This window comes from Chlorocebus sabaeus, chromosome 1 (assembly GCF_047675955.1).
Source record: "Chlorocebus sabaeus isolate Y175 chromosome 1, mChlSab1.0.hap1, whole genome shotgun sequence".
NCBI classification, from domain to species: Eukaryota; Metazoa; Chordata; class Mammalia; order Primates; family Cercopithecidae; genus Chlorocebus; species Chlorocebus sabaeus.
Window position 1 is genome coordinate 117,490,613 of NC_132904.1, and position 20,198 is coordinate 117,510,810.

At 39.0% G+C, this 20,198-nt stretch overlaps 1 protein-coding gene across 1 annotated transcript; it reads left to right on the top strand.

The window, feature by feature from the left end:
• The first annotated feature begins 3,020 nt into the window (after window positions 1-3,020).
• Window positions 3,021-16,805, top strand: SC5D (sterol-C5-desaturase). The gene is made up of 5 exons (XM_008021238.3): window positions 3,021-3,119; window positions 11,547-11,766; window positions 12,516-12,648; window positions 14,542-14,642; window positions 15,212-16,805. The coding sequence occupies exons 2-5, from the start codon at window positions 11,557-11,559 to the stop codon at window positions 15,665-15,667; spliced, it is 900 nt and encodes a 299-aa protein (XP_008019429.3). The 5' UTR covers window positions 3,021-3,119; window positions 11,547-11,556; the 3' UTR covers window positions 15,668-16,805.
• Window positions 16,806-20,198: the final 3,393 nt, after the last annotated feature.

Here is a 20,198-nt window from a genome sequence, read left to right on the forward strand (position 1 = left end):
TGGATGTTTCCTCCCCTCCAAATCACGTGGTGAAATGTGACCTCCAATGTTGGAGGTGGACTGAGTAGGAGGTGTTTGGGTGTTGGGGGCGGATCCCTCATGAATGTCTTGGTGCTGTCCTCTCAGTAGATTGAGTTCTCACTCTGAGTTCACATGAGATCTGGTTGCTTAAGAGAGCATGAGTTGAATAAAAGAGAGAGCCTTCTTTCTCTTGCTCCCTCTCTTCACGTGATAGGCCTGCTCCCCCTTTGCCTTATACCATGACTGTAAGCTTCCCGAGTTCCTCTCACCAGAACCAGATACCAGCACCACACTTCCTGTACAGCCTGCAAAGCTGTGAGCCAAACTAAACCTCCTTTGTGAATTACCCAGTGTCAGGTATTCCTTTATAGCAATGCAAACGAACGAATGCAGACAGAAAGGGTCTGCATTTCCTAACTTCAGAAACTACAGTCTTTGTAGTTTCCTTTTGTAGTATCTTTGTAAAGACAAAGGTCTTTAAACAGTTTAGTGCTTAGTGTTCTCATTAAAGTATAATGTTATATAATGAACATGGGCTGATAAATTATTGATGCATTAAATGGCAACATTTCATTTAAAAAAATTCAAACTCGAAATCTCAGTTTAGAATCTTCCAAGTGAATGAGGACTTCTAACTCTGTTCAGGTCAAATGTTGCCCGCCCTCTCAGAGAACCTCACTGACCACACTGTCTAAAGTTAACAGCTTCCGTTAATTTTGATTCTCTTCTCTTACCCTGTTTTCTTTTTCTTTCATAGCACTGATCACTATCTGACATTGTATTATATATCTATTATTAGTTTTCTATCTCCTTACTAGCATGTAAGCTTCTTTAGAGCAGACTTTCTTTTGATTATCAGTATATCTCCTGTGCATATGAAGGTGCCTGACACTTACCACCATTACATAACGATTTATTGAGTAAATGATTAAATTGTTTGTTACCATGTTCATGTTCCAGCCAGATACATAGGCAGGTATTGTGGTTTATCTCTGAATTCCTTGGTACTGGCTGGCTGGTACCATAGGCCCTTGCAAACAATGAATGAAAAAATTACCCTGATCCATCAGTGTGCCTGGATAGAAAAGACATGTAGGAATGCTGCACCCCAGGATGTGCTATTAATACACTTATATACCATGGAATACTATGCAGCCATAAAGAATGAGTTCATGTCCTTTGCAGGCACATGGATGAAGCTGGAAGCCATCACTCTCAGCAAACTGACACAGAACAGAAAACCAAACACCACATATTCTCATAACTGGGAGTTGAACAATGAGAACACATGGCCACAGGGAGGGAAACATCACACACTGGGGCCTGTCAGCGGGTGGAGGGCAAGGGAAGGGAGAGCATTAGGACAAATACCTAATGCATGCGGGGCTTAAAACCTAGATGATGGGTTGGTAGGTGCAGCAAACCACCGTGGCACATGTATACCTATCTAACAAACCTGCACATTCTGCACATGTATCCCAGAACTTAAAAAATAATTTAAAAATAAATTTTAAGTGTATTTAACAAGATTGTTCTCTTGAGGTTAACTTATTACTACTTTGAGTTGCCAAGAGTGATTGCAAATTTCTTGGGAATCCCCAAGTCACCAAGAATAAAGACCACTTGTAATAGCTAAGGCATATTCAATGAGAAAATTCTAGAGATTCAGGATATTTGATGTTCGCTTATAACATTTCACTTTTGAGCTTTTATTCATTTAATGTTTTATCTTCTATGCTCAAGAACATTAAGTGTGCATTCAAATCATTTCACTGGGCAAAGCAATGTTCCTTCCCTAATTTCCCTCATCAGAATAGCCATTTTGTCTCTGCTCAGCCCGTACCACCAGTTATTGTTTATTTCCTCTCCTTGTAATAAGCAAGTTATTTATACATGCCCATTTCTCCCACAGCGCATAAGCTCTTTAACGTTGGGAACCATGTCTTTGTCATTATTTTAACTTCTCTTTCCGTTCCCGGTGTTTAGTATGATGTGTTATACGAAGGTAGACACAACTTTTTAAAATTTAAAATTTTTGTTTATATAATCTGAGTCCTTTTTTTAAAAAAAACAGTATTTTAAATTCATTTGAACTTTGTCCAATATCCTATGTACATTTCAAGTTTACCAGAAAAGTCTTTTGAAGGCAGATCGAATCACGTTTTCCCTTAAAAATCCCTCATTTCTGTCATGTATTCCTCATATTATTTATGTAATAAAGTGGCCCAGTTTGCCACTTGGAGGTTGCTAAGCTGGTATCACAAGTCAGTCCCCTCTGTTTTAATCTCCGTTTGAGGAAAGTCACTCTGAAACGACAGATCTTTTGGTTCCTTATTTCTGCTTTCCTCCGTCCTCTTCTGCCTGTGAAGCCTCTGCTCAGCTCTTTCGGGAAATCGGAGCTGCTCGATTCACGTGTAGCAAATCAAAGCCAGTTAGATCTGCGATAACGTTGGTTTTCAACAACTTGTACTGTGAAAAGGTTTCTGTCCATGTTTACCCTCATCTTGCCACCATTTAGACCCCTAGATACACCGGTTCGCGGAGCCTCCAGCCATTCAGCGCTAGAAAATCGGGGGGACTACGCCTTAAAACCTTGAGCACCTGTTTGGGAACTTCTGCGCCTCCTCCCTTGACGGAGAAAACGCCCCAGACATTCGCGTCAAGGGAAGTGTCGTCTATTTTCCTCAACGCAGGACACCCAGCTAGGAATGTTTACATCAACACCGTAAACCTGCCTGGTACCACCATGAATGATGGTCACCAGAGCTAGTTTAAAAAGAAAGCAAACAAACGCAAAACCCGAAACCCCATCCTCCACCGCAGAGGTACTGGTATCGGGCGCCCGCCCTCCCGTTAGTCAGAGGAAGGAGGGGGCGTGGCCGAGCGCGCGGCACCCACGTGACCGCGGAGAGCTGCGCGCAGGCACGTCGCGCGATCTGCCGTCATATCAGCTTATGGCGCCGGTCGCTGATTGGCTGGCCGCTCCAGCCTCCCGGCGCCGGCTCGGCTCCTCCCAGCCCAGCCCGCTTGCTGGCTGCCAACTGGCCAGGGCAGTCTGGAGAGCAGTGGCGTGCGGAGCGGCGGCGTACCGCTTCCAGGTGGGGACGGTGGGTGTGTGGGCGGGCGGGGAAGGAAGCGGAGTGCACTTGAGCGGGCCGGGCCAGGGGGCTATGGAATAAAAAAGGCTGGAGAGACTTCAGCGTCTGGGACTGGGGTGGGCGAGGCGGAGGGTGTGCCCGGAGCTCGGGTTTTCTCCACGCTGCGGGAGGTTAGCGAGTGCCCTCTGGATGGCAGGCGTTGGGCGGGTACTAGGAACGCGGTGGTGGTACGGATCCGAGTCCTGCACCGAGTGAGAGGAGAGGCTGGCAGATAGCCTGGCATCCCGAGGACTGGCGGCGAGGGCTGTGCCGAGGGACCTCGGGGCGTGGAGGGCTGCGCCACCTGGGAGTCCGGGCGGAGGGGCCTTCCGCTCGCGCGGGGAGGGATCGCGGGGCCGATGGGGAGGCCTGAACGTGAAAGAACCGACCGTGGACGGGCTTGAAGAAAATGCAGTGTTTGATGTTGGGTGTTGCAGATCTCTTTCTCAAGGGAAGTCTGGTCCGGCTGCTGAACACAGATGCTTTACTTTTCCCTTCGTTCTTGGAGGGTTTTTTTCTTTTAAGGGCTAAAGGAATCAGGCTGAAGAATTGGTCGGTATCAGAATTCCTGACCATTGCAGTGCAAGCCTCTGTTACTGCGGCGTAGTTAGGATGAAGGGACAACAGTCTGGGTCTGAGGAGACTGAAAGGAAAAGGGAAGTAATCTATTCCTTTAGCACCATAGAAGGAAAAATAATGTATACTGCCATCCCCGTGTTACAGCAGAGTAGATTTCGAGGTGGTATAAGTGAAGAAAACAAGACCTCAGTAGATAGGGTTTCCATACTGGAAAGTTTGTGGCAGCTCGGTACTTTTAGCAGAAACCCTCTGCAAGTTGTCTTTATATCACTATCATTTTTAAAGTTTCTAATGATTGATACCTAATAAATAATCCTTGATCATTTAGAGTGCTTTTCCATTCATTATGTGATGTAATTAATTAGCGTGTGTGGTACTCAGAATTCCTCATCTGCATATAAAACGTCTTGAGAGATAACATAATGTGGTAGCAAAGAGAACAGGTTGTGGAGTGTACATCCCAGCTGGTTTTTTTTGTACTGAACAAGTTATTTAAATACTCTGACCTCAGTTTCCCTATCTATAAAGTAGGGCTGATACAAGTACCTATCTCATAGAGCTATAAGGATTAGATGAGGTTATACAAAGATAATACCTGGTTCTCAGTAAATATTAGCTATTATTTTCTCAGAATTCCTCATCTGCATATAAAACATCTTGAGAGATAATGCGGTAGCAAAGAGAACAGGTTGTGGAATGTACATCCCAGCTGGTTTTTTTGTACTGAACAAATTATTTAAATATTCCTACCTCAGTTTCCCTAACTATAAAGTGGGGGTCATAGAAGTACCTATCTCATTGAGTTATAAGGATTAGATGAGGTTATACAAAGAATACCTGGTTCTCAATAAATATTAGCTATTATTTTCTATACTTTTTAAGTAGAGCAAAAAGATAATGGTAGACTGAGTTTTTCTAAGCCTAATATTGTTATTATAACTGAGTTTTAAGAAGTTTCTTTAATTCTGCAAGGACAAATGTATTTGTTTCTGTTTGAAGGATTGGTACTCAATTTAGGGTCCTTGGGACCCCTTACTTCAGGGCTTATAACCCCTTAAAATTATATGAGTTTGTAGAAGCACTGAGAATTTTTAAAAATTCAGGAGTTGACGACTTGAAGTAGTGGTGAAGAGGCAGTAGAACTTGGCAGAAGTTCATGTGCTTTGCAACCAGATTGTGTGTATTTGAATCCTAGCTCCAGCATTTACTTACTCTTATGACCCTATGCAAGTTACTTAAAATTTCTGTGCCCAGCTTCTTCATCTATAATACAGTACTAGTACCTAACTTTTGAGGCTTCTTGAAAGGGTTAAATTAGTTAATATACGTAAAATATTTAGATTACCTAGTATATAGTAAATATTACTATCAACTACTGTCAGTTATTTTTCAAACAAAAATCAAGTGATACCTATTTTATCTTCTATTGAGGTAATTTTGACTCATTTTTGACTGCCTTAACAGTGATAATCATACAGGTGTTATTTTATTGAGTACCTTTCTTGGGTCAAATGTCAAAAGATTACTTAGTCTCTAAACCTCACAGTGATCAAACATGTTTGTGTTCTTTTTGGTTGCACCATACTGTTCTAGGTATTGTATTGAATTAGGGCTACATGGCACTGTAGGAAACATGCAGATTGATTCATCAGCTGTTAGCAACCTTTAGTGATATAGCAATATCCTTTTCAATTATTAAATGTTTATGATCTCTGATATTACTTAGTACCCTGTCCCTGTCGCACCACCTCCCTTGACAGTCTTCACCCTTATTACTTTAGCTACTACCTGTAGACTAACTAGGCTAGCTTTTGAACTTCACATTTATATTTACATGTGGCCTATTGCCTATATCTAAGATATAAGATGAGCCACAGATAATTAAAGATCTACATTGAACCCATCGTGAACCCCAGATATCTGAGACAGGTCTCAGTAAATTTAGAAAGTTTATTTTGCCAAGGTTAAGGATGCACCCGTGACACAGCCTCACACAGCCTCGGAAGTCCTGACAACATATGCCCAAGGTGGTGGGGGATACAGTTTGCTTTGATACATTTTAGGGGGAGACATGAGACATCAATCAGTATGTGTAAGATCCACATTGGTTGGGTCTGGTAAGGTGGGACAACTCATAGTGTGGGGGCTTCCAGTTTAGAAGTAGGTAAGAGACAAAGGTTGCATTCTTTTGAGTCCTTGATTAGCCTTCCACTGAATACATAATTTAGTCTGGCTCAGTGAATCTTCATTTTTATATAAACAATAGGGCAGAGGAAGCAATCAGATACGCATTTGTCTCAGGTGAGCCTCAGAGGGATGACTTGGAGTTCTGTCTGTTCTTTATCCACAAAGGAATTTTCTGAGGGCAAATTGTGAGGGAAGGATGTAGCTTCTTATTCTTGTAGCTATCTTATTTAGGAATAAAGTGGGAGGCAGGTTTGCCTAACATAGTTTCCAGCTTGACTTTTCTCTTAGCTTAGTGATTTTGGAGTCCCAAGATTTATTTTCCATTCATACCGTCATTCCTTACCCACCCCGTATTCCTACCCTACCCACATCTGCTAGCTCTGCCAGTATTCCCTATTTCAATTACAATGACATCACCATCTACTTAGACCAGCTAAAGTCTCACAGTCGCCCTAGATTTCTCTCTCACTTCCCAGCATCTGTCGGTTATCCAAATCCTGTGGATGTTTTTACTTGAGAAATCTCTGCTGGCTAGTCTTAACAGCCACTGCCTGAGGTCAGGCTATCATTTTCTCTGGGTTAGTCTGCCACAGGAACAACCAAACTAGTCTCCCTGCTTCTCACTGATAACCCATTTCTTTTCTTTCCTTTTTTATAGTGATAGTCTCGCTGTGTTGCCCAGGCTGGTCTTGAACTCCTGGCTTCAAGCGGTCCTCCTACCTCAGCCTCCCGTAGCACTGGGAATAAGCATTAGCCACCTCATCTGGCCCAGTACTCCAGATTTCTAATGGAATGGTTTTTATGAAATATGGGTCTGATTGTATCTTTTTGCTACCCAGAAATCTTAAGTGTCTCCCTATAGTGTGTGAGAGAAAGTCCAAACTCAGCAGGACAGCAGATCCCTCCATGCGTAGTCTTAACACCAATCTCCTTTACAAGTCCATCCCCTAACATGTTTTTCCCTCTGCTCCACCCCTATCACCCTGTCTAACACCCACCAGCCACACGGAGTGAGCCATGAATGCATCATGTTCTTCCCTTGCTTTGCAGTTGTGACTTCTCTTTGGAATGGCTATCCCTAACCTTTTCTTTCTGGTGATGTCCTTCAAAGTCCAAATCTAGTATCATAGTCACTAGGAAGCCTTTTACCATAAGCTGAGGTAGTTGTGTTGTCTTTTCTGATTTCATAGAATTTGCATATATATCTGTATTGCAGGACGTGTCCCATGATAGAATTGTTTCTGTAGTTGCCTTACCTTTAAGACTGATTTAGACCATGTCTTTTTAATGTTTATATGCTTATTACCTGGTGTAGTGCTTAACACTTAATAAGTTATTATTTGAATGAATTAACATGGCATGTATGATAAGGAATATATGTTAATATCTGGCATTTGGTGCTAATTAAATTTTTCCTTCCCTGACAAAGTGAGGAAATGTTTATAATTCATGTCATATATTAGGGAGTTTGGCCCTTTGTTTATCAGGAGCTTCTAGAGTTTTGACTTTTATAAAAGATACTAAAAACCCAGTGGGAAAATGGGCAAAGGATAAAAACAGATAAACACAGAAAAAAAGTATAAATTGTTCTAAATATATTGAATGATGCTCAACTTTACTCATAATAAGGTAAATGCAAATTAAGCATACCCGAGATAGCCCTTCTTTCCCGATGAATATGTGAAAGTTTGATGATATTCCTTGCTAGTAAGATTGTAGAGAAATAGGTAAGGTACTGTCCTACATCGTTTGAGGACTATGAAGTAGTTGTAACCCTTATGGAGAGTGATTTAGCAGTATTTACCAAAGTTATGAGTGTGTAACTCTTTGCTCAGCTCTTCTGCTTTTGGAAATCGGCCTAATGAGGGCCTGTCATTGCAGCATTATTTGTAATAGCAAAAAATTGGAACCTATCCAAATATCTATATATGTGTTAAGTAAACACCTACGTTAACACTGAATTAGACATAATTCAGTTGAACTCACAGAAAGGGACACAGGTCCATGGTCCCTAGTCACAATTTGGAAGTCTAGAAAGCCCTGAAAAAACAAAAAGTTGTTTTCTTTTTTACTTTAAGTTCAGCTCCCAAACTCATTTGATGACAAATTCTGACTCCATCTGACTGAGGTGCCCATTGTGTCTTGGCACCCCTACCAGGTGTTTCTGGTGTTTTTTTGTTTTGTTACTTTGAGTTTCATGTGGCAGTGTGGGAACTACCACCTCATGTGACTTAAAGAGTAGAAAAATAGATTGCAGATGTTTTATAGTTGGTAGTAAGGACTAAGAATTGATGAAAACTAGGGAGACATTGCACAGGACCGAAAATGAAGATTCTAACCGTGTTTCGGTTAAGTGGATTTCACAATAGGAAGTAAACAGGCCACTCATTGCTTTGTTGATCATGGAAAAAAAACCGTCATATATGAAGAACTGCTACTGAAGGATGTATGTTAGTGTTAACAAGGAAGAATTCAGAAATTTAGGAAGCAGTGTGGTGAAAAATATCTAAAAGTAAGGCAAGAGTCAATTGAAAATTTACTTTCTAGACAACTCTGTTATGAATTCTCCTCAACTGTATATTATAGTTTTTAATCATTTACTTTTACCTCACTGTGAGGTAACGAAAATGAGGGAACGAAAACAGCCTTTTCGTTTGGGTCTTGCTGTGTTGCCCAGGCTGGAGTGCAGTGGCACGATCATGGCTCACTGCAGCCTTGAACTCCTTAAGCAATCCTCCCACCTTTGCCTCCTGAGGGTAGCTGGGACCACAGGGCTACGCTACCATGCCCGGCTAATTTTTATATATTTTGTAGAGACGGGATTTCACTCTATTGCTCAGGCTCTTCTCCAACTCTTGAGCTCAAGGAATAAGCCTACCTCCCAAAGCACTGGTATTACAGTCATGAGCCACCATGCCTGGCCAGAATACAATCTTTTTCTCCAAGGAGTGTTACACTCTGGGAAAAAGCCAGTATATTGCTTGCACAGTTAAGGGAGGCCTAGGAATCAAAACTTCTTTTAAGAGTTCAGTTGTAAAGATCCTGTTTTCAAAATTACTTAATGCTTGAAATGATGTTGATAAATCAGCAATAATGTTTAACATTTTAGCTGACAATAAGGTTTGAAAATGAACTTGTAGATATTTTGAAAGATTTTTTATTGCTAATGAAGTGATGATACGTAATGTCTTTAATTATACCATACATTTAATGGCCAAAACCATAGATAGGTCAGGAGAAGCTGATGTTGAAGAAATGCTGAACATTAATCATGATGCTTCTGTTAGGCATTTCTTGGGTGATGGGGAAATTGCTGAAAGGTTTCTGAATGCACCTAAGTGTCATGCGTCCATGTGAAGAGACCACCAGACAGCCTTTGAGCAATAAAGCTTTTTAATCACCTGGGTGCAGGCAGGCTGAGTCCACAAAGAGTCAGCAAAGGGAGTTAGGGGTGGGGGCAGTTTTGTAGGATTTCGGTAGGTAGTGGAATATTACAGTCAAAGGGGGTTGTTCTCCTGTGGGTCACAAGGTGCTCAGTAGGGGAGCTTCTGAGCCAGGAGAAGGAATGTCATATGGTAATGTCATCAGTTAAGGCAGGAACTGGCCATTTTCACTTCTTTTGTGATTCTTCAGTTGCTTCGGGCCATTTGGATGTACAGTGCACACTAGGTCAATTGAGATTAAACAACTGGGAAGAGAAATATGAACAGACTTGGGGACACCATCACGCATTTCCACATAAGCACAATGAGAGTCCCAAAAGGAGAAAAAGGCATAGAAAGTTTAAGAAAGTGGCCCTAGACTCACCAAATTTGACGAAAACTTTATATACCCAAGAAGCTCAACAGTGTAGGTTGGGGTTTCTTTTTGGGGTGCTGAAAATGTTCTGAAACTCAATAGTGGTAATGATTGCATGGCTCTGAGAATATGCTAAAAAACCAGTCAATCATGTACTTTAAAATAGTAAATTTTATGGTATGTGAATTGTATTCTCAATAAACCTGTTTCATTAAAAACAAAAAAAGGCATGATCTTTATGTAGGGATGGAAAGATCTCCAAGATAGATATACAGTTAAGAAAAAAACTTCACAGTGTACATAGTATGCCACGTTTTGTAAGGAAGGAGAGAAAAATCTGTTGTTCCATCTTACAATTAACACTGTAAGGATTCTCAGGAAACTAATAGATATGGTCACTCAGAGAGGTGGAAATGAAATGACGGTGTGGTTTACAGTGACATGGATGAAAGCAAGGCTTTGTATTGTATATCTTTTCCTATCAGTTTCTCATTTTGAACTATATGCGTATTATTTTTTAAGAAACTTTCTTAAATCCCTGTGGGAATTTAGTGGCGAAATCTCATAGGGAATCTAGTGAAGGAAATAGGCTACAAGGAAGTAAATCAGTATTTTCAGAATTTTCCTTACCTATGGGCTATTTTATTTCATAAATTGGTGTTTAGTAACATGGCCCAGTATGTAGGAGATAAAGGCCATTTGAACCCCTGAAATCTATTTGGGTAGACAATTTGCAGATAGGCTTCTTGTTCAAAAATTTCAGTTCTAAGTGAGAGAGGTATTTTAGATGCTGACCACATCTTCTTGCGCGAACAATGCAATGAGGAATTGAGTGAGTCAATTGTAAATGATAGATTCCATAGTCAGATCACAAAAGCTGACCATAATATCACTGAACTGTATTGTAACAGGACCATGAGTATGGAATGGACTTAAATATGTACTGAACTGATTAATGTGTTTTAGAGTTTAAGCATCTGAAACAGGAGTTGGCAAACTATCTAAATGGCTGGGTAGTAAATGCCTTTGGTTCAACGGGCTGTACTGTCTCTGTTGCGGTGATACAAGCCCACCTTTGTAGCAGAAAAGCAGCCACGGACAGTATGTAAACATCTGGGTGTAGCTGTGTTCCATAAAGATTTTTACAAAGTAGGCTCTGAGTTTGGCCCGTGGGCTGCAATTTACCAACTCCTGATCTGGAATGTTGATTAGAGGTGTAGAGAAATAAATGTATTCTAGTTCTTAAAACCAAGAACACATCTTCCTTTGTTCTATCAATGGGAGTGTCAGAAGAACAGATAGATAGTCTCAATTCTATGGTTTTGGTGGCAGCATGGATATCTTCTAGGGAATTTATCTTAGGTGTCAGCGCTGAAGCAAAAATCTCTGAAGTATGAGTCCTTGAAGGAGAGAGATGCAGCTGAAACTTGTAGCTGAAAGAGGAAACTGTTTTTCTGAGTACCTAGTCCCCCGCATTCCCATCTTTCCTACTTGCTGTGCTGCCATAGGACGCACTAGGGAAGGACACGGAAATGGAATTGGATCTGGGCTTGTGCCACTTAGCAGCTTGATGACCTTTCCTTGGCCTCAGTTTCTCTAACTGAACTTTAGTATTCCCATACATAATATGAAGAAATTGGACTAAAGATGATATCTAAGGTCCCTTCTGGCTCTAAATATGGCATGTAGGGGATTCTGATAGCAGCAGATGTACTACATATGATTGTTCTTAAATCAGGAACTTGAGATATAGTGTTTCTGAAAAATTTTTGCCTGGAAAAATATAGACATGGTAACTAATTGTCGCACATGCTTATCTTTTAGGGGCTAAGTGATGGATCTTGTACTCAGTGTTGCAGATTACTATTTTTTTACACCATACGTATATCCAGCCACGTGGCCAGAAGATGACATCTTCCGACAAACTGTTAATCTTCTGATTGTAACAAATGTTGGTGCTTACATCCTTTATTTCTTCTGTGCAACACTGAGCTATTATTTTGTCTTTGATCATGCATTAATGAAACATCCACAATTTTTAAAGGTAAATTTTTTTTTTTTTTACCTATTTTCTAACTATTAAAGTAAAAATAACAATATGTTTCTGAGATTTTTAGATTAAGCTGATTATATGTAACCATTAAATAAAATTTTGGAGACCAACCACAAATGGGTTAGATATTTTCATTTTTAACAAAACTGTAAGTCTAGTATCTTATATTGTTAGATGCATATTGGAGCATTTTTATGCTGATATTGATGAGTAAATAAATGCATACATTTATGTCATTATTTTAATATGATTTTCACAAACTGAAATGTTTTTGGGGTTTTTTTTTTTTTTTTTTTTTTTTTTACCATGTTTTGTTTTTTGGCTAGATAGGGGATTCAAACTCAGTAGTTTTGAAGTTGTTTACAATCATTTTTAAATTTCAGTTGTTTGTACTTGTCGGTGACTCCAAGAACTGAACAGCAAAAAGAAAAAATAGAGGATTGGGGATGGAAATTAATTAGGAAAGAAACGATTATTCCATAAATAGAAGTTTTGGAATACAGATTTTGGAGGAAGGAAAAAGGGTTTCAGAATTTAAAATACTTATTGCCTTTTCTCAGTACAAAAGGAATGATTTTCTTACATACCTATTTTCAAGTATGTAAAATTTTAATAGAAACAGTTTGGAGGTAAGCCCCTTTATGTAAAAGAGATTTTAAAAATCCAGTCCAGAACGGTTTTACGCTTGTTTTGTTTAACATGGATTTTGTGATTTTAAGTATTGGAAATTTCACTTTCAGAATCAAGTCCGTCGAGAGATTAAGTTTACCGTCCAGGCATTGCCATTGATAAGTATTTTTACTGTTCCACTGTTCCTGTTGGAGATAAGAGGTTACAGCAAATTACATGATGACCTAGGAGCGTTTCCATATGGTAAGTAAATAACACGAGTGTCAGGAAGATAATAGTCTAAGCACAGGTTAGTTTCCTTAAAAAAAAAAAAAAAAAAAAAATCTGCCTCTTTTTTAAATTTTCTTTTAAAGTAATTACAGATTATTCGATTGTTTTTAATGTTCTATTTTCATGTGTTCATGTCTTGCCACATGTGCGTTTCTTTAGTTTTTCCATCAATCTAAAAGTCTGTTGTAGATGAGATTGTGTCTAGCGGAAGATTGGAGTGATCAGAGATGGGTCCTTGCATTTGTTTTCTATTACTGAATTCAATCTTGTAAAAAAAAAAACTTGAGTAGCTTATGATAATTGCTGAAAGTTAAAAACTACAGAGGTTTTAAATACATTATCCTGCTGCTTAGAAACTGTAGCTCTTCTGGCACACGACCACCCGCTTTTCTGTGCCTGTATACTTCATTGTTTACATTTCACAAATGAAGTCCTGAGGTGCATAGTGGTTTGGGCTCTGCATTTTGTTTCTCTTAGCAACTTACATGGCTGTATTTTCATGTCAAAAAATCTTGAGATTATGTAATATATTAGTCATAGTACTGTGTGGATATTCATAAGTTATGTAAATGATACCTAATTGTTAGCCCTTCAGATTGTTACCCTTTTTTATAGTATAAATAGTCCTGTAGTGACTAAACTTTTGTGAAATTTTGAAACTTTTTCAGGACACATTTCTAGGATCTAGTATGTGAAAAACAATCATACTATTTTTTGAAGGCTGATAATGTGTCAGTGACAGTTCTCAGCTCTTCACAAGAATCAGTGCATTGTTTTCCTACAATTTTATGAGATAGATACTATCACTATGCTCCTTTTATAGGTGAGTCAATGAGGTGTACAGAGAGTTTCAGTAACGAGTAGGTGGTAGATCTGAGACTTGGACTCACGCTTGCTGGCACCAGCACCCCTGCTCTTTAAGTAAGAAGTCAGTTATTGCTGGGCGCAGTGGCTCAAGCCTGTAATCCCAGCACTTTGGGAGGCCGAGGCAGGCGGATCATGAGGTCAGGAGCTTGAGACCATCCTGGCCAACATGGTGAAACCCCATCTCTACTAAAATACAAAAAATTAGCGGGGTGTGGTGGTGCACACCTGTAGTCCCAGCTACTCGGGAGAGCGAGGCAGGGGAATCCCTTGAACCCAGGAGGCAGAGATTGTGCCACTGTACTCCAGCCTGGGTGACAGAGCAAGACTCCGTCTCAAAAAAAAAAAAAAAAAAAAATTAGAAGATGGAACAAAAAATTATATACTGGGGTACTATATTGGCTGGGCTTTGAAAAATGGATATGATTATGAGTAAAAATAAAGGAAGAGAGGGCATTTTAGGTTCTTGAACCCCTGTGAGGAAAGGTACAGAGATAAGACTTCCAAGATAGTGGGAAGATGTTGAGTAAACCTGCCCGGTTAGAGCAGGAATACAGGAGTGATGAGGTTGAAAAGATCCAAAAGGGTTGGAGTGCGGAATAAATGCTAAATTTAAAGTATTTAGTGGGAAGTAAATTTTAAGCAGGGAGATAATGTGTAAAGATGGGTTTTAGGAAGATTAATATGAAGGAAGTGATGATTCCCAGAGATTTAAATAATAAAGATGTCTTAGGAGTATCCTGTCTCATAAATATCTTCATAGTTTAATTAAGACGTACTTTAGGTAGAACGTTTCAAGTACTTATGAGAGGGAAATGAGGAAATGACCAGATTCCAGGAAGCCAGGAGAGATTAATTTATAATATATTGAATTAGCGGAAACAGATCGTTTATAGTGTTTGAGTCTAGGATCCCATTTTACACTTAGATGGACATGTGAAAAGTGAACTCTAACCCTGGAAGCTGAGTTTTGATTCTTCTGTTTCCCGTTTTCTTTTCTAGGATTGTTTGAACTCATCATTAGTATCATATCTTTCCTCTTTTTCACTGACATGTTCATCTACTGGATTCACAGAGGCCTTCATCATAGACTGGTATATAAGGTAAAGTCATTTGTGGGGAAAAGAGGAAAAAAAGGTTCCACATTTCAGCAATGTATGGTTATAAATTCCATTCTCTATTTCCAAGAATTTCCTCTAACCATATTAAATGTCTAGCCATAATCGTAACAGGTACAGGGTGCATTTTGTTCATATTCTTTATGGGTCTAAGGGGCTGTCTTAAAGTTCTTCTGTTCTGGCAACAGGTACACATGGACTTACAGAGAGAACAGTAGACATTAGGGACTCTGGAAGATGGGAGGATGGGAGAGGAGTGAGGGATGAGACCCTCCCTGTTGGGTACAATGTGTATTATTCAGGTGCTGGGTACACTAAAAGCCAGACTTCACCACTATGCAGTATATCCATGGAACACCACTGCATTTGTACCCATAAATCCGTATAAAATTATACTGTTTTAGGGCAAAGAAGGATATTTTATAGAATAAATAATTTTGCTGATTTCTACAGGATATGTTAGTTAGGTCGTTTCCAACATGAGTATGAGAGGCTAAGTTAAATGTTGCATGGGGTAAAGTTTGCAGTGCTAATTGTGTCCTTTTCTTCTGTAGCGCCTACATAAACCTCACCATACTTGGAAGATTCCTACTCCATTTGCAAGTCATGCTTTTCACCCTATTGATGGCTTTCTTCAGAGTCTACCTTACCATATATACCCTTTTATCTTTCCATTACACAAGGTGGTTTATTTAAGTCTGTACATCTTGGTTAATATCTGGACAATTTCCATTCATGATGGTGATTTTCGTGTCCCCCAAATCTTACAGCCATTTATTAATGGCTCAGCTCATCATACAGACCATCATATGTTCTTTGACTATAATTATGGACAATATTTCACTCTGTGGGATAGGATTGGAGGCTCATTCAAAAATCCTTCCTCCTTTGAGGGGAAGGGACCGCTCAGTTATGTGAAGGAGATGACAGAGGGAAAGTACAGCAGCCATGCAGGGAATGGTTGTAAGAATGAAAAATTATTCAATGGAGAGTTTACAAAGACTGAATAGATTATTGCCCAGTTATTCCTAAGTAAGGACAAAGAAGGAAATACCATATTTCTTTTTTTTAATAAGGAAAAAATAATCTCCGTATAGCCAAGATACATAGTAAGCAAATGGTATCATTTGGAAATGAGCATTGTGGGCACTGCTGAGGAATGATCATAGAGGCAGTCCAGGAGAAGATGCTGTGAACATCAGGATTTTCATCTTACGCTTAAAATGCCAGATGTTGTTCAGGGGACAACTCGTATCTTTCTAGCAGCAGATCTGTAGTTTGTGTAGCCTCAACAACAATTAGAAATAAGATAGAGAATAAATTATTGAGGGGACTGGGCTATATGCATTTGCCTCAATCCACTCATTTTTATTAAGAATCATCGTGCTGAATAATACCAAGACTAAGCACCATAACCAAGAAGTACTAATATAAAGATTGTTTCTTGTTTCAGGAATGGTTAATTCTTCAATGTTGGTTTGATAATGATAACTTGTAGTACTTTATTCAAGTCAAAACATCAGTGTGGAAAAAAATTCGGATACATCAGCTATGTAACTGACCTAATTGATGGCAGGTGTAATAAGACTATTGTCTTCCTACACATAGGAGGCTCATTCTCTGGGCACACTGTCAACTGTTACATTTTACTGATTAATAAATAAATTGGAATTTAAAAATATCGATATCACCATGATTTAATTCAGATCTGGTATTATGTAACTAAACATGGTGGTGATTATTATTTAAAACCATTATTTAATAAGAGTAAAAATATGTGAATCTGGATATATTTTTTTAAAAAAATTGATGCCCAGATGATATATTAGGCACTACTGACTTTTTAATTAAATTGATGGACTACACTTTTGATGTTTCAAAGTTACAAACCTGTGTTTTTTTTTGTAAAGGAAATAATTGCCAAATACCCATTGCTGACAATTAGTTTTAAAATCTTATTCCTCCTCTTCTCCCGTCACTTTTCCCTACTTCCTCTGCAAAAAGATTTGACAAATACTTTCATAAGGAAATGTGTGTTGTAACATAAATATATTGCAAAAACATAGTTTGTAAAAGCATTCTATAAGCTATTTATGTAAAATCAATAAAAGTTGATCATTGTAATTAAACTGTATCAGTTAAATATTAGAGCAGCACAGAGTATTCTTTGTACATATTTTGTCAATTTGAAGCCACAGAAATGATATGGTTGTTAAATGTGTTTCAGAACATCCCCAGATACTCAGTGTCACGGGGAGAAAGAAGTGGGTACCACATTCTGTTTATATTTCACATTTTAACTAGATTTGAGTGTTTTAGCAAGAAATCGGTCATAAAATCTAATGTCTGGGATCCAGAAGAAAATGTCTTTAATCTGTGTGTGATTGTCACAATGTCATCTTATTTTAAATGTATCAATTAGTATTTTGTAATGGGCAAACGTCATTTAATACTTTTCACTAATCCCACTCGCCCCCGGTGCTCCACCTTGCCTAAGAAAAGGAAATTAAGGAGAAGTAAACTTTATTTCCTAATATAATGACAGCTGATATTTATTGAGCTTTTCCTCTTTGCCCGGAGACTAGGACCCAAAGAAGTTGTCACTATTTCAAGGTTTATTTCTCTCTCATATAATGTCCCATGCGGATGTTTATGGTCAGTGGACAGCTTTTCACCTAGTCATTCTGCGACCCCGGCTCCTTCCTCTTGGGGCTCTGCCTTTCTCTCAGTCCATAGAGCCCTCTTTGTTGAAGGAGCACATAGGGAAAGAAGGAAAAGTCTGCGTGGGAAATGTTCACGGGTGAGGCCTGGAAGTGGTGCAGATCTCTTCTGCCTATGTTCCTTTGGACAGAACTCAGTCACATGGCCCACCAGAGAGATTTTGGAAAGTGTATCCAGCTGTGTGCCTGGGAGGAAGGGGGGCACCATTTTCTTGAGCAGCTGGCCTGTTGCCATGTTTGTGGTGTTTATTCCCCTCTTCTTGATGTTGAAATGGTGAATGAGCCGTGAAGTATTTCAGGTTATCCACACGCTAATCGTCTCAGTGTCTTTAATTCTGTAACTCCAATTATGAATGTTAAAGCTTCCTCTAGATTCTTATTCCTGTATAGCTAATAGAGAAGAAAGGACAGCTTCCTATGGGGAAGACAGAGGCTTCCTCATAGGTGTTAGGAATAATCAAACTTGCCTCTGCGCTTTCACCCATCTCAAATTCTGGTCTCTTAAAGCAGCGTTATGTTAAGTAGTCCTAACATTTTAATATACACTACTGCCACATTCTCCTATTTTCTATTAGAGGAAGTCAGAGAATATTCATGGAAGTGAGGACCCAAATTACCTTCTACAGGTGACTTTGAAACCTTTTACAGTTACAAGACAGAAAGTGAAAATCAAGGTTACGTTTTCTACTTTCGTGGTAGAAATTGAGAAGTGGGTGGATATGGTTCGAGAAGACCTTTCAGAAACCCAGAGACTGAGTCTTTGTCTTCCTGTCTCTGCAATACTGAGTGAATTTCCTCATTCCCCTGTATCATGTTTTCCTCCCATCTTCTAGAAGCTGGGGACAGATTTGGAAGAGAATTATACAAGTTCAGTTTTTTGATACATGGAGTTTACAGTGTATGCAGGTTATTTATGTAGAGAGGAGGTCTGGGAGAAAGATGGAAACTATAGGGAGATGACTGAGAACAAATATATTTGGGATTAACCCAGATAGAGGAAAAGTTTGAAACCATGAGATTGAATATCTTTCTTCATGCTCTCTGTGGCAAAGACACGAACTCGAGGGGTGCAGTGGTCTGAATGTGTCCTCCAAAATTCATATGTGGAAATATGTTCGCCAGTGAGATAGGATGTAGAGGTGGGGCCTTGAGGAAGTGATTAAGTCATGAGGGCTCTGAGATTAATGACTTGAAAAGAGGTGTGAGGCAACTGGTGAGCTCTTCTGTCCCTTCTGACGTGAGGACCCAGCAACACGGTACCATCTTGAAAGCAGAAACCGGGAACTCAGCCAACACCAAACCCACTGGTGCTTAAGCATGACTTCCCAGCCTCCAGAGCTGTAAGAAAATAAATTTGTTATTTATAGATTACCCAGTTGAAGATACTTTGTTAAAGCAGTATGAATGGACTAAGAAAAGGGGGAGGAAACTTCCATTCCTGATCTTCCCAACTTCTTCAAATTCATGACACTTGAATGACAGTCTTATTTCAGCACTTAACTGCTATCACCTATTTTATGTGCGTCTTATCTATTTTAGATGCCAGATTCCTTGGAAGTAGAGAGTGTGTCTGAATTATCATTGTATTAAACCACTCATCCTTAAAAAATGCCCAAGACATGGTTAAAGTTCAATAAATACTTTGTTGAATTTATTAATGGCAGAAATGTCATTCTCTTCAATATATGTTTAATAAATCCCTGATAGGTGCCAAGCACTGCACTAGCTACAAATTCTCTTCTGATGCTGTCTTTTTAGCCAACCGTTTTTTTTCCTCATTTATTCATTAGCTGACATTTGCTGAGTGCCTTGGAGGGGTCAAAAGGGGAAGTAATGAGAAATCAAACATGGTCCCTACATCAAGGATAAACTTTTTTTTTTTTTTTTTTTGGTCACTCAAAGTCATAATCGTTTGGAAACAAAACCCACCAGTACCCCAGATTTTGACCACAGATGAATCAGTAATACAAGAACTGGTTAGAGAGTTGAATGAATCTGTATACTCAGCACTTAGCACTCTGGGTAAAAGAAAAAAGATCCTCAAAGATATTAGTTAGTTACATTAAGAAAGGGCAAACCTGGGAGGTTAATCTATAACTTCACCTCAGAGGAACAGGAACTTTGGAGATAAACAGGGCTCTGCCACTTGCAAGTTGCACAATCCTGGTTTCTCCATCTGTAAATTGATTAAAACACTGCCTATCTAATAAGATTAAATAAGTTAGAAGCATTCAGTTAAATGTCAACTGAAGCTATTGTTCATGTAAATTGTGCTTGATGCTTTTTCTTTCTAGATTCAATGATTATTGTCATTATACCTCGATAGGCCCTCAATAGAAATCAGTTGCAGAGGGCAGAAGCCCAGATATTTTCACCTTAAAATTGGAGGATGAAAGACATTGAGGTGAAGTAGAGATAGAGGGTACAGAGAAAAATCGTATAAGTAAAACTAACATTGTTAACATTATTTACTGTAAGTTATCTTTGTAAGAGAGGTAAAATACATACATTTTGTGTTGTTACATGATTTCATTTAAACGCATCACTTTGTGTGTTTTTATATTGCTATAAACCATAAGACCAGTCTACAAGGTTTGCAGATAAAATAGAAACATACCTTCCTTGAAAAGCAGAATGAATTTCTCAAGAAAGGCAGGAAGGAAGTGTTTGAACCATGTATCAACAAGCTTTACTGTCAAAGCAGGCTTTTGGTATGGAAAGAAAAATACTTATAAATACTTGTTTTAATATTTGCTTTATTAAAATACATTTAAAATATAGCATTTTTAAATCTAAGCTCAACTTGAAGACATAAGAACAG

Coding starts and splice junctions, on each gene's coding strand:
- SC5D (XM_008021238.3), top strand. CDS start 11,557: ATGGATCTTGTACTCAGTGTTGCAGATTACTATTTTTTTACACCATAC. Junction 11,767..12,515: donor AACATCCACAATTTTTAAAG/GTAAATTTTTTT, acceptor TTTCACTTTCAG/AATCAAGTCCGTCGAGAGAT. Junction 14,643..15,211: donor ATCATAGACTGGTATATAAG/GTAAAGTCATTT, acceptor TTTCTTCTGTAG/CGCCTACATAAACCTCACCA.